The following is an 18,051-nucleotide window of genomic DNA, read 5'->3' as shown; positions in this document are numbered from 1 at the left end:
ACACCTGTAGTCATGGTAGTAACCATTTGTGCTTTTTATCTGAACTTTGACATTTATGTGTAACCTTGACTTTGGTCACAGGGATCTGATTTTGCATGTGACACTCAGCCTCACAATGGTGAACATTTGTTATATTGAAATCCCCCATGAATGTAGAAGTTTTGCTCTGGACAAGCGTTTTTCAATGAGCTCTAAGTGTGACCTTGACCTTTGACCTGGATCATGCATAGAGCAATACATATCATGGTGGTGAACATTTCCATAAAGTATTATAAAAATTCTTCCATACATGTAGGAGATATGCTCCAGAAAAAATCTGGATATTTTACCATCTTTAGTGACCTTGACCTTGCATATATTGACCTAAAGTACATGTGTCACAGCCGCAGTCATGATAGTGACCATTTGTGTTACAATCCCTCAATAAATGATGATTAAATCGTCCCTATACACATCTTCATATTTTTATCTAAACTTTGACCTCTATGTGTGAACTTGACCTTGGCTGCAGGGACCTGAATTTTGTGTGCGACACTCTGCCTCACAATGGTGAACATTTGTGCCAAGTTATATTGAAATCCCTCTATGCATGTGGAAGTTTTGCTCCGGACAAGCGTTTTTCAATGAGCTCTAAGTGTGACCTTGACCTTTTACCTAGAGACCTAGTTCATGTGCGTAACATGGCTTCTCATAATGGTGAACATTTCTATGAAATTTCATTAAAATCCCTCCATGCATGTAGGAGATATGCTCCAGACAAAATCTGAATATTTCATCATCTTTAGTGACCTTGACCTTGTATATATTGACCTAAATTATATGTATCACAGCCATAGTCTTGATAATGACAATTTGTGTTACAATCCCTCAATAAATGATGACTAAATGGTCCATATACACATCTTCATATTTTTATCTGAACTTTGACCTCTATTTGTGACCTTGACCTTGGCCGCAAGGACCTGAATATTGCGCGCAACACTCCGCCTTACAATGGTGAACATTTGTGCCAAGTAATATTGAAATCCCTCTATACATGTGGAAGTTTCGCTCTGGCCAAGCATTTTTCAATGAGCTCTAAGTGTGACCTTGACCTTTGACCTAGAGACCTGATTCATTTGCGCGACACTGCTCCTCATAGTGGTGAACATTTCTATGAAGTTTCATTAAAATCCCTCCAAACATGTAGGAGATATGCACTGGACAAAATTGGATGCCGCCCGCCCGCCAGGGGCGTTCCCATAATACGTCCCGTTTTCCGAACGGGTGTATAAAAATAGAGAAAATCAAAATATCACAAACAATATTAATCAATAGTACATATAAGAAAACTCAATGACCCCTGGTGCCAAGCCAATTTTGGAGCTAGGGGTTTCATTTGATCAAACTTGGTAGGCATCCACTAGAAAGTGTTTAAGGCCAAATATCTAAACTTTATCTCTATTGGATTTTCACAAGAAGATTTTTCTTTAGGTTTTACTGTATACATTTATGGAAAATCAATGACCCCTGGGGTGGGGCCAATTTTGACCCAAGGGGTTCTATTTGAACAATCATGGTAGAAATCCACTAGAAGATGTTTTATTCCAAATATCTAAGCTCTAGCTTTTTTTGATTGTCACAAGAAGATCTTTTAAGTGTATTCTTTCAGTTGCCATGTCAACCAGAGTTCTTAATTGAATTTAATTCTTTGAACATTTTTGGTAGAGCTTTTTTGCAAGGAACATCCCAGCAAAGTTTAACAAATTTTGCAAAATGGTTTAGGAGCGGTTGTTTAAAGAAATTATTGACGTATGGATGCACAGACAGACACACAGACAATGGGCCATCACAGAAGCTCATTAGTTGAGGACAATTTGTCCTCAGGTGAACTTCAAAAAAATTGTCAGTTTTTTAATGAAACTAAAATTATCTTCATATTGTGGCAACTTATAGAGTGTATGGTTTTAATCATTACAAGTATATTTTCACCATAAACCTCCAAATTAATTAGAGAAACAAAATAAATCAGCACATAACATTACATGGAAGTAATTTATAGAAACCCTTAAAAGATTATTTTTGTACATGTACTTATGTTTTAAGGTCTTGCTCAGGAATCATGATACTAAAAAACATAGCTATCACTTGATATCAACTACATTGAGATAATTTAAAGATCTAAGTGAATAAAACAAAACATGCAGCATGTCAATAATAATACAAATATATTTTTTATTCTGTGGCAGCATCCTACAAAATGCTTCCCCTCTTCAAGATATGTCTTCATATAAAACAATCTTTTAATAAAACAGAAAAGTGTTAACTAACTTATCCACAGTCTGAACTGCCTTTGACTTGCCTTTGCCTTCATAATAGAATTTAAATTTTAATCCCATTAAATTATTGACATTCTTGTTATTCAAACTGATTATTGATTTCCTTACCATTTCTATTTTGTAATGTATGATCAAAAGTTGGTCCTGTGTTGAGTGAACCAGTACTGCCCACTTTTGGTGTCCAGTTGAACTGGTCAGAGGTGTCCTGAGTCCAACTACATATTGGTTGTTGCTGATTCTCAAATGTACAATCATATGGAGTAGGTGCTAAAAATATCAATAAAACCCTTAAAAGATAGAATACAGAAGATTTATGTAATTCCTTAAGATTCCTGTATCATCTAAAAATCTAAAAGAGATTCGCAAGCTGTGTAAACAAATAATATAAAGGTGATAATTTCATTAAACTAAGTTTTTGTTGATAGCAATTTCACCCCCAAGCACTAGCCTATGTATTATCAGCATAGAATATAAAGATTGGGTGAATGCACCTGTCACCTTGACTACAAAATCCCTGCAAAAGGAGCAGAATAAGAACTTTCCCTCCATCTCTGCACTAGGTCAATTGGCTTAAAACTTGCCAGGGAAATTTCCAACTTAAAGTGATAGGGGCTTTTCCAAATTTCCCTATTGCCCAGGTTGTCCCACAATCTTTGCAAACAATTAGAATTTTTCAATAATTTACCTTATAACCTTATCACACTGACAAGTTAAAAAATGCTTCAGATAAAAACAGACAAGTGAGACAAAATTAGATATATTGCTGGCCCTGAACATTGAATATATTCAGAAAATATTGCATGCTCAATGAAGGTAAAAAAGCATACTAAGATGACTTACGGTATGTGGGTGTTGGTAGAGTACTGAATGTAGGTGATGGGAATGTTGGTATCACTCCATTACATATGCCAGGTGTGAAAATAACATCATCAATAGCAATATTTCCTTGAATTCCTTTACCAATTTGTCCATCAAATGTTACCTATATAAAACAACAACAAAAATGCTACCTAAATAAAACGATATCAAACAATAAAAAAATGTAAAACAAAAATATAAAACATGCTTTGATTTAGGACATTGAATCTTATAGTTATTTATCTCTCATAACTATAAGATTCAATGTCCTAAATCAATTGTCAAATAGAAATTTTTGTGGATAATACCAGTGACCAATATGATTATTATTCATAATCTAATGCTCTCCCAATTAGTAACCATAAATGTGAGAGACAAATAGTATTTTTAACATCATCATGTTTCATTGCATTGTTATAAGTAAAAAAATATAATTCTCTTAGATCCCTTTTCATTAACCAAAAAGACCCCCACCCCAAAGAAGAAGAACAACAACAAAAGAAAAACATCATATAAACAAAGTTATAGTACAATTCTGGGCTCCAGTCTAAAAGTAAACTGTAAAGATATTCACTCAGAAACATAAGTACATGTATGTTTTTACCTGCCAGGTAATGTTGCTAGTTATATTAATCTGAACATTTCTCCAACTACTGCCTTGGTTACCAGACACTGACCAGAGAAGAGATGTGATATTTTTTGTTGGTTGATACAGTCTCAATGTTCCAACATCTTAAAATAAACATAAAAGTCATGTTGAATATACATAAATGTAAGCATAATGTTATTCAAAAGCATAAATTTTCATCCCAAAAGCACTTGGACCAAGCGTTCTTGAGCTTCTTGACCAATAACCAAGGTTACACTCAATTAAAACAGAAAGGATTCTTGCATTAAAGACTAATAGTAATTATAGGGACCTTTAACTACAAATAATTGTGACTAAGAGAACATTTCATTGCCTAATCCTCTCTAAAATAATTACTTATTTTGACTAAAACTGAAATACATTAAAAATCAAAATTGTTACCTTGTCCATACATGAAGTACCAGAATGACATGCAGGTTGCTTTTGTCTTTAGGAAGTATTGACTATAGAACCATGCCCTCTGTCCAGCATTTCTTCCAAGAGCAGATATATACATATAGAATCCTGTACAACAAACAATAATAAGATCGTTACCATTGTTTTTTAAAACATATTTATTATTCTTTGTATTATACATTCCATGTTTTTATATTACTATGAATACACTTTATGTGGATCATCAAAAATATTAATTTTTAGTCATTTATCAATTGATTCACAAAATAGGTAACAAAATAGAGAACATATTAAAAAAAATAGGAACTTGTAGGTTTAGGTCTAAAGAGTCACTTAATGGACAGAAGTGGTAAATGCAAGCTACCGACCCTACCTCCCAATACTTGTAAATTTGTATTCAATTAAAAAATAAACAGTAAAAGCCTATAATACTGACAATGCATTCCATTCATTAAATATGCATGTACATTAATGCAGTAGGGAACAAACAAATCATTAAAAAATCTATAATTAAAACTAAAAGATAAGTATTTCATACAATTATATAATCATATCAATTGCCAACAGTAAAACCTATCATTACCTGCATCTGAATTTGTTGTGTGGTCAACAGAGGGACCAGTACCACGTGTTAGTGTTGAGCCTGCACTTCTTAACCAATCAAAATTGTCAGCATTTGTGTTAGTCCATCCACATGTGTCAATTTCAAAGTTACAATTACCAATGGGTGGGCACTTTCCAGGAAGTACCTGAACATCATCAATAGCAATATCACCCTGGTAACCATTTCCAACTGTGCCCTCGAATATTAGCTAAAAAAAGATAAAATATTGCAAAACATGGATCACCTATCAAATCATGTAACTGACCTTCAATTATAACAAATTTGGAAGACATAAATTAGGTTTCAGGTGAATACCATCAGTAGTTTTCTAGTTTAAGGTTGCACCAGAATTTTTTTAAGTTCATAAAGGGCCATTAATCTGACAAATTATATGGCAAAGTTATGAACCTCGGATATTGAACTCCAATTATGTCCAGAGAGCATGTGAATATCATCAGAGTTGTTTGCAAAACTTTAACCATGTGTTTTTAAGTTAACAAAGGGCTATAACTTACTAAAATCCATGTAAGAGCTATGGCCATGAAATTTAACCTCAAATTATGAATACAAAAACATGTATTTAGATTCAAGTGAATAACTTCCATAGCTTTGAAGATTGATGTTGCATGCAAAACTGTAACCAGGAATTATCAAGTTTACAAGGGGGCAGGATTCCATCAAAATCTATACTAGAATTATGGGCCTTGGAAAATAATCCCCTATCATGATCTATCATGATCTCAAAGATATGTGTGAATTTTCCAGCAAATATCTTTAATGGTTAATGAGATATGATGTTGTACACGAAATTACACATAAAGCTTTACAAGTGTTATAGTGGGGCGGGAAATTGAGAAAACAGTGCAAATGGTGATACAAGCATGAAACTTTCAGGAAATCATCTTTAGACCACATAGTTTTCAAAAGTGAAGTGGGCCCAAAAATATCTCTGCTCATTCAAGATTGCCAACATTTTCAAAATGGCCGCCATATAAATTTGACGTACATAAACAACTCATTCAGTCAAAATTTTTGTAAAGACCTGAAACTTACACCGAAGCATGTATAAAGTTTCTCCTTTACAAAAATTTAAATTTTACAAACTTCCGCGTTTGAACCTCTTCTCAATCCAAGATGGCGTCCAATATGGCCGCCGATTTTACGCAAAACTATTATATAATTTCTATAGTATAATTTGTAGCACAAATTATGTTTATTTCGATAAAAAAAGTGTTTAAACATATCAAAAATAATCAAATCATGTGTTAATAATAATGAAAATAAAGTTTTTTAAGTTTATGTCTAAAATATCTTTAAAGATATCAAGAAAAAAATCTCATTTTTTTTTGCATATTTCTCTTAATTTAGTTTTCTAACTTTATATGCAAAATTAAAAAAAATACTTTATATTTCTTATTTGTAATTCAATTCAAAATAGGGTTTGTATATTTGTAAACATATGAGACAACCATAAAAACTGTAGGTTTTATGTTTTGTCAAAGTGGGTGGGGTAAATTTATCCTATAATTACAATAGAAAACCAACAAAATTTACACTGACCGTAAGTTTTTTCTAGCTTTTTCTCTTAATTATGATGCAAATGCTCCCTATTAAAAAGTATTCTTTATTGGAAGAGTGTATTTTTGTCTTTCTTTGGTTTATACAGAATTCATTTTAGTTTAATTGTGAGGGAAGCTATAAAATATATGTCTTTCTTTGGGTCAAGTAGGTGAGCTAAAATATCAATAAATGCACATACATTAATTAGTATACACTCAGTTATTAAATTTGGTTGCGTGACATTACTGGTTTCAATATCTTGATATTGTTTATTAATTGTTAATTGTAAAGATATATAAGAAGACAATAAACCAACAAACATGCTTTAAAGAGCAAACATGCACATGAATAAGGTTGTCCATTGACGCATATTATTAACTCCTTCACAATTTCATATTGAAAATATGAAAATGGCTTTAAAGCTAACTCAATAAGATAATAATTTTTGCATATATAAAAAAGGCTACTATCACATCATCTCATTCTATGTGTTGTGAAACAGATATATCAATGATATCACCTGACCTACATACAGTTTTTGATAATTTAAATAAAATAATTGTAATTCATAAATTATTTATATCTATTTTTTTTATTTCAATAACAGGGCAATGATGACCCTAAGTCACACACCATTGTTGGGAAAAGGTCACAATTCTTTTTAAACGTAGGTTTTTGGGTGTATCAATTTTGTTATAACATATATATGGTTTGTGAAATATTGTAAGGATGCTTTAAAAGAAACAACCTAGTATCAAGTTTCTAAGAATTGTTTCTCATGAGAGGACTTAAATAAGTATTAATATTCCTATATGAGTCCATATAAACTTAGTGGTGCATGATCATTTTGACCATCTTGTCCATGATTTTTTAAATATTTGTAGAGTATTACAAGGTTATGATGATACATAATTTATTCGGTTACTGTAGTTTTAGAGAATACAAATTTATTACAAAAGTCTGTGTAAAATAAGTGATATCCATTTCTTAACCATTTTAACTGCAGGACATCATAAAATTTTTATGCATTTAGTTTAATTCTAGAAGTTCTCTTATTGTGTTTTCCTACACAAGTCTATATACCCGGGTTGCTCTATGAGCAAGATTCATGACACAAGATGATGGCATACGCTTAGTATCTATGCTCTGTGCATTCTGCTTTTTGAGATGACTTTTTAAACATTTTGCTATGTAAAATCTATGTACACTAAGTGACGAACAGAGAGTTTTATGTAACTTTTAAAGAGGTCTTCTCTACTTGAGAATGTTACTGGAATGTTGAATATCTAAGTTCAAGGCATTGTAGTTCTCCTAAAGAGGACTTACATGTGATTTTCTATATAAGTCTTTCAAAACTAAGTGCCCCTCATGGCAGCCATTGACAGGCCTTTTAATCATGCTCCTGCAGTTTAAAATGGCTCCCTGGTATGTTACTAATGTTTGCATAGACTTAAAACTGTCTTAAAAATCTTCTCCAAAACTAAAGTTCCCAGAGCAGAAATTTTTTTTATGAAAATTCACTCTGTGATACTCAATAAAAGTTTTGAATTATTGGCATAGGACCAAATCACTAAGTTCATATGGACTCATATAGAAATATAATTATATGAGTCTTTTTGTGTGAAACAGTTCCTATGAGTACCTAGATATTGGGCATGTTTCCTTTGAAGCGAACCTTCACAAATAGTTCATAAATCATAACTGTATGTGGTGAAAAAAATTGATTCTCCTAACATGATCTTATCTTACTTCTGTTTTAAAGCGTTATGGCAATTTCCATGCAGTGGATCTAAGGTGAGTGGTCAAGAATTGTTTAATGGGTAATATGAAATTTGAATAATCTTTGACAGACATTTAGTTTATATTTCAAATCATCAGCAAATATATGTGGGTCAAACTAATTTCACTACACATAGATCATATGATGTATTAGTCTTAATTTTACTTTGTATCTTTTGAAAATACCATGTCTAGATATGTTATTCATACATGCCATAACGTCCCGGATGCCCGGGATTGTCCCGAAAATCGTATGTCTGTCCCGGAGATGTCCCTGGCATCGATTTGATCCCGGAAAAAAAAATCAGGATATTTTGCAAAATGTTCATAAATTTTCTTAAATCAAATCTCGCACATTTCACCTCTCGATCGTAAAACATATTCTGACCTGGTACACATAATACACAGGAACGTTGACACTTACAAGTTTACAATATACAGCCCCCCAATTATCGACTGTCGATTCCCCTTTCTTCATGCATCGGCAATTAACGTTCTCTGTTGAATTCGGCAGCGTTTAATGGCCGGGTTAATTAATGGTTTACGGCCCTTAACAATAATCGTTAATCCCCGATAGATCAATTGCTAACTTGCCGAAAGTCTAATTATTACCACGGATTTAAATTGTCAATTAAAGTCCGTGTTATTACAAACAATGTAAATATATCTATCAAATGAAAAATTAAAGGTGTCAAATGAATCACCTTGCAGTGTTTGTTTTTATGACTGGAAGAATTGCATTACGTGACATGTAGTAATTATCACGACTTTAAGATATAACGGGTGAACAACATGGCTGCGCCCATTCGGCTTTTAGGGAATAATAAATGAAATAATGAAATACTATGAAATGATAAATATGTCGACCTAAAAGACTACTTCTAAAACTAGTAAGTTAACTGTTTATCATTAAAAATTATATCTTTACAATTAGACAATAAAGCAAACTTACACATCTTATTGCCTGTGTGATTTAAAGTTGTCTCTTTTCGTAAAGCTGTAAATAGGCATGTATTGTTATTAATATAAACAGCTAATTTACACATTATACATAATTACAGTCTAAAGTAGAATAATTTGAATCGATATTTAACAACTTCAGTAAGACATTTATATCTATGCAAACAAATTTACAATACTGTTCCATAATGTGTGATTTAAAGCATTTCTACTTCGAAGAAACGTAAATAATTATTCAATAAAAGACATATTTAACAGCATGTTTTTAAGATTTGTTACGTGCAATAACAAAATAAAATATAAACAACTTACTATCTTGCATTTTTGTTTCTAATTATGCATTTATTAACCCATCAAACTCCATATTTTAAGTATATTCAAAATATAGAAAACCTTAAATTAACTTATATCTTTACAAATAAACTTCATAGTGTTAATTAAATATCAAATACACTATTAGAAACTAAGTAACGTTTAAGTTTTGTACAAAGACCTATTAGAAAACCATGTTAGAGAAATATGCAAATATTGGCACTTTTTCTTTAATATTTTTAGCGATACTTTTTGGATGAATAACTTAAAAGCTTGACTTACAATGTGGTTTACATAAAATTTGATAATTTTTTATATGTTTATACATTTTTTATCGAAATATGCATAATTTGTTATACAAATTATATGACAAAAGAGATATATCAGTTTTGCATAAAATCGGCGGCCATATTGGACGCCATCTTGAATTCTGAAGAGGTATGAACGCTGATTTTGTTCACGATTTGAATTTTTGTAAAGGAGAAACTTTATACATGCTTCGGTGTAAGTTTCAGGTCTGTACAAAAATTTCACTGAATGAGCTTATATGTATGTCAAATTTATATGGCGGCCATTTTGAAAATGGCGGCCATCTTGTATAAGCAGAGATATTTTTGGGCCCACTTCATTTTTGGAATCTCTATAGTCTAAAGATGATTTCCTGAAAGTTTCATGCTTGTATCACAATTTGCACTATTTTGACAGGAGAGACCTTATTTCCCGCTCCACTATTATGCTGATGCTCGGTTGAGACTAGGATAGCACCACTATTCATTGAATTATCCAGCTAAAAATAGTTAAATTATGCTCATTCCTTTTTTTCATTGTCAAGTTGAGCTGATTTGACTTTATATCTAAATGTAGATAAAACACTGGCAAAAGACTCAAACTTTTTTGTCTCACCTGAAATTTTGAGCTGATTGGTCTCAAAGTAAGAGCTGAGTGTATCCACAGGTTCACTTGATTACTTTTTCGTTGGAACACCATCTTTTTTTGGGGGCCATCTTGTAAATACACCGTGAGGTTGCCGACATTTGTTCCATACATGTGATACCAGAAGGTGAAACAGGAAGATCCCTGGCTATTAGAGAACTGTGGGGTTGTTATCCTGGCAAGATCATACATCCTCCTTGGAGATGAGGACTCAATGTACAGGAAGTAACCTACAGAGTTAAAATATTCAACTTTAAAAAAAATTTAATTTGCTTTCTTCCTATGATTTTACATGGATATGATTAAGAAACAATGCTACTGTTTATGTCTTATTGCTTTTTTAGTTTTATGATTAGAAAAGATTATTAGAGAATGATGACATACCTAAAATGTACTTGTGTGCAGTACTGGTACATATGGGTAAAATAATAACCTTTATACAAGCTGGTAGCTAACCGGCATAAAAGAATTTAAAGTTCAAATTGAGAAGTAAAAAAAGTAAACAACTTTATTGCCACAGATATTTGAATAATTCATAATAAAGTAAACAAAGAAGTAATAAATAATTTGTAAATGTTACCATATGGACTGGATGTGGTATGATCTACTGATGGTCCAGTGTTTTTGGAATCAGTACCATTCCTTCGACGTAACCAATCAAACTGGTCATTTGTATCCTGTATCCAGTCGCATAAGTCTGCCTCAAAATCGCAAATTGCTGAAATATAACAATTTCTCATTTAACTAACAATCCTATCTATGTTTTCTGGACACTGGTCCCTTAACAAATTGTCTAAATGCTGTTCTAGCCCAAAACATAAACATGCCAGTAGCAATCAATAAGGAATCTTGATACAAGTGATCCAAAATTTATCAATATCTTTTTTTTTTCATACAAACATTTCAAAATTTGTTTTTAAAAGAGAAAATAAACAAAAAATGTGTTCACAACTTACGAGATGGTGGACATTTTTCTTGTATTAACGAGATATCATCCAGTGCAATATCTCCTTGCCAACTAAATCCTACAATTCCTTCAAACAGAATCTCATATGGTACCAGGCTTTTAATGTTTCTAAGTCCATTCCTCCAAACATTTCCTTGTGTCCTTGACCTTGACCATATCATTGTCTTGTTCCCTCCTTGGGTCTTCAGATATACATTCAGTGTACTGACATGGGCACCAAACATGTGGTACCAGAAAGATAAACACTGGCCACCAGGGAGAGTGGCTGCTTGAATACCAGAGGTTATTACTGCTCTTTCACCAATATGACGTGGAGATGAAGTTTCCATATAGATATAAGCTCCTATATGAAAAATTGATAGTCTTGTATATTAAAACAATTCAACTCTTCATATAGCTAGTACAAACTTCCAAAAATGGCAGAATTTAACTTATATTTGAAAAAATAAAAAGAACAAATAAATAAAAAAAAAAACAGCATGATCCCTGAATGCTTCTGACCATGTCATTACTTAGGTTTTATTAGGAATTTGAAGTGGTGGAAAATGACAAATTTATCTAAAGATTTTAATATATTCTTCAATATAAGTAACTTTTTATTATTAGACAATTGCCTAACATATAGATTGACAGTTCAGTTCCAGAAATTTTATTAAATAAAATGATAATCATGCTAACTTTGCAATAAGCGGGACTGTCTGTGCCACTAGCATAAAGCTTACCTAGCCTATTCGGCAAACCTGACCGAGTTATATACCGCTAACTGATCAATTTTAGTATTTTGAAATTAGTAATTCCAGAAACAAACACTGGACTGCTCCAAAATTCCTTAATGTAACAAATTCAGACAAGACTAGAAATGTGTCATCATGCCACGGATGCCCCCGCATGCAGCCAAAATTTCAGATGGTGCATTAATTATTTTTTTCATTTTAAGTTCAAAGCCCTTAAAACTTTTCAATGTTAACACAAACCATTTTCATACAATGTTCAAGGCACTGAAATTATTCAGTCTAAACCTTTTAAAAATAGCATATTGCATATTTGTAGCATATTTGTAGCCAAAATAATGGCTAAAAGTAAGAGTGCTGAAACTGAAAGTTCAAAATTTTTCCAACATTCAGGAAAGATAAGTTTGTCTTAAATCATTGAACTACAACCAAATTCAAACTTAAACTGCTTATTCCTAAGATGTATCTATATTATTTTCAAAGTGAAAGGGACATAACTTTGCCAAAAAATCATCAAACCATGACCAAATTCCAACTTGACCTGCCCATTCGTTTGACATATCCATATGTCAAATTTCAGTTGAATATGTAACACTGTTGGGTAGATAATGAACAGAAACTGTAAATTTCATATTATTTTCAAAGTAAAAGGGGCATAACTCTGCCAAAAATCATTGAACCATGACCAAACTCGAACTTGGCCTGGGCATTCCAAAAACATATCCATATGTCAAATTTGAGTTGAATGTGTTGCACCATTGGGGAGATAATAAACGGAAAATGAAAATTTCATATTACTTTCAAAGTGAAAGGGGCATAACTCTGACAATAATCATTGAACCATGACCAAATTTGAACTTGACCTGCACATTCCTTTGACGCATCCATATGTCAAGTTTGAGTTGAATGTGTTGTACCGTTGGGGAGATAATGAACGGAAACTGAAAATTTCATATTATTTTCAAAGTAAAAGGGGCATAACTCTGCCAAAAATCATCGAACCATGACCAAATTCGAACTTGACCTGTATTTTTTCATGACATATTCATATGTCAAGTTTGAGTTAAATGTGTTGTACCATTGGGGAGATAATGAATGGAAACTGAAATTTCATATTATTTTCAAAGTAAAAGGGGCATAACTCTGCCAAAAATCATCGAACCATAACCAAATTCGAACTTGACCTGTATTTTCTCATGACATATCCATATGTCAAATTTGAGTTGAATGTGTGCCACCGTTCTTAAGGACGGAATGACGGAACAGGGTAACACTATATGCCCCGGCCATTACATGGCGGGGGCATAAAAATATGCTGAATTTGGGTTTATATCTTTTAATTTCTGTATCATTTTACTGTTATGATATAATGGGAGAAATACAAGAAATGCAAATACCCATTCCTGTTGTGTGGTCTCTATCTGGACCAGTACCAACTGTTGGTGTGCTTGTATTGGTCCATGTCCAATCAAAATCATCAGTGGTAACTTGACGGAAATTACAGAATCCATTCTCAAAGGTGCAGTTGACAGCTTTAAAAAGAACAAAAGAAGACATTGTAAAATATAAACAAATATGTCATATACATGTATGCATAATGTAATAGTCCCATAGCTCAACCATCCCTTAAAATAATGACTCCCGCCCGCACAAATTTTTTTTATTGGGGAAAAAAAAAAAAACCAAGGTGGGTTCCCCCTCCACCCGTTTCAATTACTACCCTCACTTTTTAAAAGACGAATCTTTTCGGGGGAGCCTTTTCTCCATAAGGTTAGTTATAAAGCTAGTCCTTTTTTAGTCAACAACAACAACATAGAAATATTACATATCAAATTCTTAACTAAAAAGCCTTGTAATATAAGAGTAAATATTTAGTTAAAGAATGGTTATTTCACAGAAAGTCTTTTTTTTTTAAATTGTTTAAAAAAGAACTTGAAGTATTGTAAATATACTTTCATTATACAGGTAATTAAAGACCTGTAAAGTAATATACATACTTGTATTTTTGTCAACAACTGTTGCACCACAGTTTATAAATGTGACGTCATCGAAGGCCATATCTGACTGGGGAACACCAGACAAAATTGACCTGCTAGGTAAAGCTTCAAATTGTACCTGTGAAAGACAAATGTTCCATTGTATTGTTTTAATTTCGTTTCTTTTCTTTTATTGCAAACCTTAAGTTAACTCAACCATTTACTTTGTCATATGGCTAGTGATATTTTTGATATTGACCCTGTTTAGAGAAGTGGTTAACGTTACTGACAGTAAACAACTCTTCATTATCAGTTTAGTAAGGGAAATATCAAAGTGTAACAATTGCCCGTAAAATTTTATGGTCTCCTTAAACTAACTTAGTTGTGCTACTCAGATACCTGTCTTAGTAGTTTTGATAACTCAATGTTTTAATATTTGTATAGAGCTGAATGTATTATAATGTATTATAGCCATCAATTGTTGGCTTGGTGATGAACACTGGGTATATTAACATTTATAACTTTGACATATTAACTGCAACTATTTTGAAACAAATCATTGAATAATTTTCGTTTTCTTTCTTCAGATATGAGTTTTATACAAATCCAAAATATCAAATTTAACAACAAATCTAACCTTATATCCAGCAGGCAGTTGTCCTATATCTACAACAGCTTTCTTCCATGAGTTGCCTTGGTTACCTGTCATACTCCAAATATATGTCTTATCTGTTGTTCTGTTTGCATTCTGTACCAGGACTCGCATATTTCCTGCAGGTAAATATTTATTTATATATATAGTAACTATACAACAAATATTAAAATATATCAAGATAAAAAAGAATAACATCCTTCGGGATCTCTAACTAAAATTCTATTATAGAAAGTATTAAAGGTTTTAAGGTGCTACATTTAGAGCACTTTTTCTACACATACATATCTACGCATATATATACCTGTTGAATATAGATAAATAGTTATCATTTTAAAAGCTTTCAATAGCTATCTTTGACAGCTTAGTGGCATGGCCCCTTAGTTAACATGTCAGACTAGTAATCTAAGGATTGCTGGCCGTGTTTGTTCAAACTGTTTCAGGGGCAAGCTGTTGTTTCTTTGAGCAAGAAACTACACTTACTGCTTATAACTTTTTTGTACCAGGAACAACCCAGAGTACATCTATAATCATATAGCTTTTGACAGAAGGGCACTAAAATAAATCCTGCATAAACTCATTCAAATCTACTACAGACTTTGTGCTTCATTGCTAGCTATAATCAACAGTCCTTTTCTTTATACCAGAGGTTACTAAAACACAGCTTCATATAAAAAAGAAAAATCTCAGAATTATCATCAAGTAATACTGACATTTTATGTTTCAATTTAATCAAGTAAGCATACCTGCATTAATTCCATACATGTGATAGAAGAACTGAATTTGACAGCTGGGTCCAGTACGTCCCAGTACTGGTGTCTCAATGTGAGCTCTAGAGTAGAACTGACCAGTTGATCCCTCCACAAGTATGTAATGACCTGCAGAATTACAATATTTTTTTACAGCCATTTTATTTTGTAAATGGGTATAAGCAATATATTAATCACTTTGATTTTAAATACACAATATTTTTTTAAACATTTGACAATGAGGATCGAGTGTTAAGTTTCAGAGGTATTTTCATAATAGTCTTCATACAACTTTGATATAAACTGTTCGTTACACATACCTTAATTATGCTGGATTTTGAATTTATTTTATTGAAATATATAAAACATTGTTATAAGTTACATGATAATTATCTAATTATCAATAAATCTTTTCCAAAATAACAATATAATGACATTCCTCTTTGAACTTCATTAAATATGTTTGTATCAGTACATATTTTTCTATATAAAATTTGATGTACTTCTTGAGATTAAAAAAAATAATCTGTTCTGTGTAAAACCTTAAATATTCATGTTTGTATGTGTGTAACAAATTGCTATTTTTAGGGTTTATCGTTATTTTCCAAGAAAGACAACTCTGTTGATCTTGTTTGATTTTAATCTTTACTTTGTGTCATATTATGTCCCTTTGACCAAATCTGCTATCTTTATAACTAGCAAATGAATAAAATATATATAGAGATACAAGAAGTGATACATTAACAAGGTGCAGTTATAAAACATAATGAGATTGATTATACAGACAAACCTGATGCTGAATTAGTGGTATGATCTGTCCTTGGTCCACCAGATCCAGGGGAGGATCCATTAAAGAGATGGAAGTTATAGCGACCTGAGCTTACATCAGTCCATCCACATTGACCTCTCTCAAAGTTACATGTACCACACATGCTCTCATCTGAACCATCCGCACACTGGGAGACAAAATCACACACTTGACTCTTAGGGATACATCCTCCAATCTTGCATGCAAAACTTGATGGGCATGGGCTTGGGGAGGTTGGTGGACCTGGGGTACCAGTTGGTAAAGGAGCTGAAATAGATAGTACAATTGAAATATGGGCATTGAATAATCAGAAAAAATTAATTTTTCTTTATACATTAATATATACTACCTCGATATTATGCAGTTGCATCATGTGGCAAAACAATACTTTATTACAAACTCAGATATTGAAAAAATGATCATACAAGTTTTACACAGTAAAAGAATGTAATGCTTTTTTCTAACTTCTTAGATAAGCGGTATAGTAAAATCTAATTCCGCATATTAAATGAATTTTGTTTGTTTACTTATAGTACAGAATACAAGTGAGTAACCTGTTGCATATTTGCATCCTGATGTCATAGAAACATCATCTATAGCAATATCACTCTGGTAACCATTTCCAATGAACACCCTCAATAACAACCTGTACAAGTAAAAATTTTACATCATTTTACAGGATTGAAATTTTTTTAGTGACATGAATTTCCATAAATGCATGTTGTAACTGTAATAAAATTAGAAATATGTTTATATAGGTCATCGATGCCCCCTTATTCCACTATTATGTTAGTCTATGGACAGATGGAGTGTCAGCCAGATGGATGGACAAAAGTTAACCTATATGCCCCTAATAGAAGTATAACCAACACTAGAAACAATAATTAGCTTGTAACTTCAATTTTAAACAAAAAAAGGAGGAACTGCAGGACGAGAATTCATATACTTGTATAATGTAAAGGTAACAATTCAATTTTTTATTGAATACCAGTTGAACAATACTACAATTTTTGCATTTTATGAGCAATGATGTTTACCTGGAATGGTTGGGATTCAAACATTTGGATGTCTACACGTTCATAGAAGTCACCAACTTGACCTATCTTCTGCCATTTTTGTTTAAGTGGTGCTAAAACAGCATTTCTTGTGTACACATTCATGAACCTATATTCTTACCCCACATGTGATAGAACATTCGGAACTGAAATCAAAAATTGAGCTCATAGTCAAGTCTACATCAAATACTGGTAATTTGAGGACATTTTTTGCAATGTTAACTAGTGATTACTACATGGATGTTTTTTTGTTTTTTTTATGTTTGGGTTTTACGTCACACCAACACAGTAAAGGTCATTTGGCGACGCTCCAGCTTTACTGATGGAGGAAGACCTCAGGTGCCCTTCCGTGCATTATTTCAGGCACGAAAGGGCACCTGAGTAGAATCACCGACTTTCTGTAAGCTAGCTGGATAGCTTCCTCACATGAAGGAATCCAAAGTCCCTGTTGGGATTCGAACCAACAGCGGTGAGGGGCAAGTGGTTTGAAGTCAACGACCTAAACCCATCGACCATGGATGGATGTAGCTGGTGCAATATAACCTGCTAGCTAGAGGAGAGATTTATGTAAAACAACCTTTCATACATCATCATTCAACCTGTAATGAATTTACAATTACTGCAATAAATAAAATATGGGGAGAAAATCATAAATTTGTACAAATATCTGGAAAACAGTGATCCCTCGGAAGAATTTAAAACAGCAAAATTACATGAAAATTGCAAGTCATGGATATGAAAATC

General features: G+C 32.4%; 1 protein-coding gene across 3 annotated transcripts; it reads right to left on the bottom strand.

Annotated features, from left to right (window-relative positions):
- Positions 1 to 2,382: 2,382 nt before the first annotated feature.
- LOC132738987 (MAM and LDL-receptor class A domain-containing protein 1-like) lies at positions 2,383 to 17,427 on the bottom strand. 3 transcript variants are annotated; one of them, XM_060726625.1, is made up of 15 exons: positions 17,290 to 17,427; positions 16,807 to 16,898; positions 16,235 to 16,519; positions 15,442 to 15,573; positions 14,681 to 14,814; positions 14,065 to 14,182; positions 13,465 to 13,599; positions 11,326 to 11,679; positions 10,950 to 11,087; positions 10,340 to 10,599; positions 4,805 to 5,033; positions 4,207 to 4,329; positions 3,781 to 3,908; positions 3,159 to 3,300; positions 2,383 to 2,585 (listed from the first exon to the last, which is right to left on the bottom strand). In XM_060726625.1, exons 2-15 carry the CDS (start codon positions 16,832 to 16,834, stop codon positions 2,398 to 2,400), a joined length of 2,394 nt encoding a protein of 797 aa, XP_060582608.1. In that variant the 5' UTR covers positions 16,835 to 16,898; positions 17,290 to 17,427; the 3' UTR covers positions 2,383 to 2,397. The 3 variants fall into 3 exon arrangements, with proteins under 3 accessions (XP_060582608.1, XP_060582610.1, XP_060582609.1); XM_060726627.1 differs by lacking the exon at positions 11,326 to 11,679; XM_060726626.1 differs by lacking the exon at positions 16,807 to 16,898 and having other exon boundaries at positions 17,290 to 17,411.
- Positions 17,428 to 18,051: the final 624 nt, after the last annotated feature.

This window comes from Ruditapes philippinarum, unplaced genomic scaffold (assembly GCF_026571515.1).
Source record: "Ruditapes philippinarum isolate M1 unplaced genomic scaffold, ASM2657151v2 ctg9780_1_1_1_1, whole genome shotgun sequence".
NCBI lineage: Eukaryota > Metazoa > Mollusca > Bivalvia > Venerida > Veneridae > Ruditapes > Ruditapes philippinarum.
This window is presented reverse-complemented; position numbering and strand designations above follow the sequence as displayed.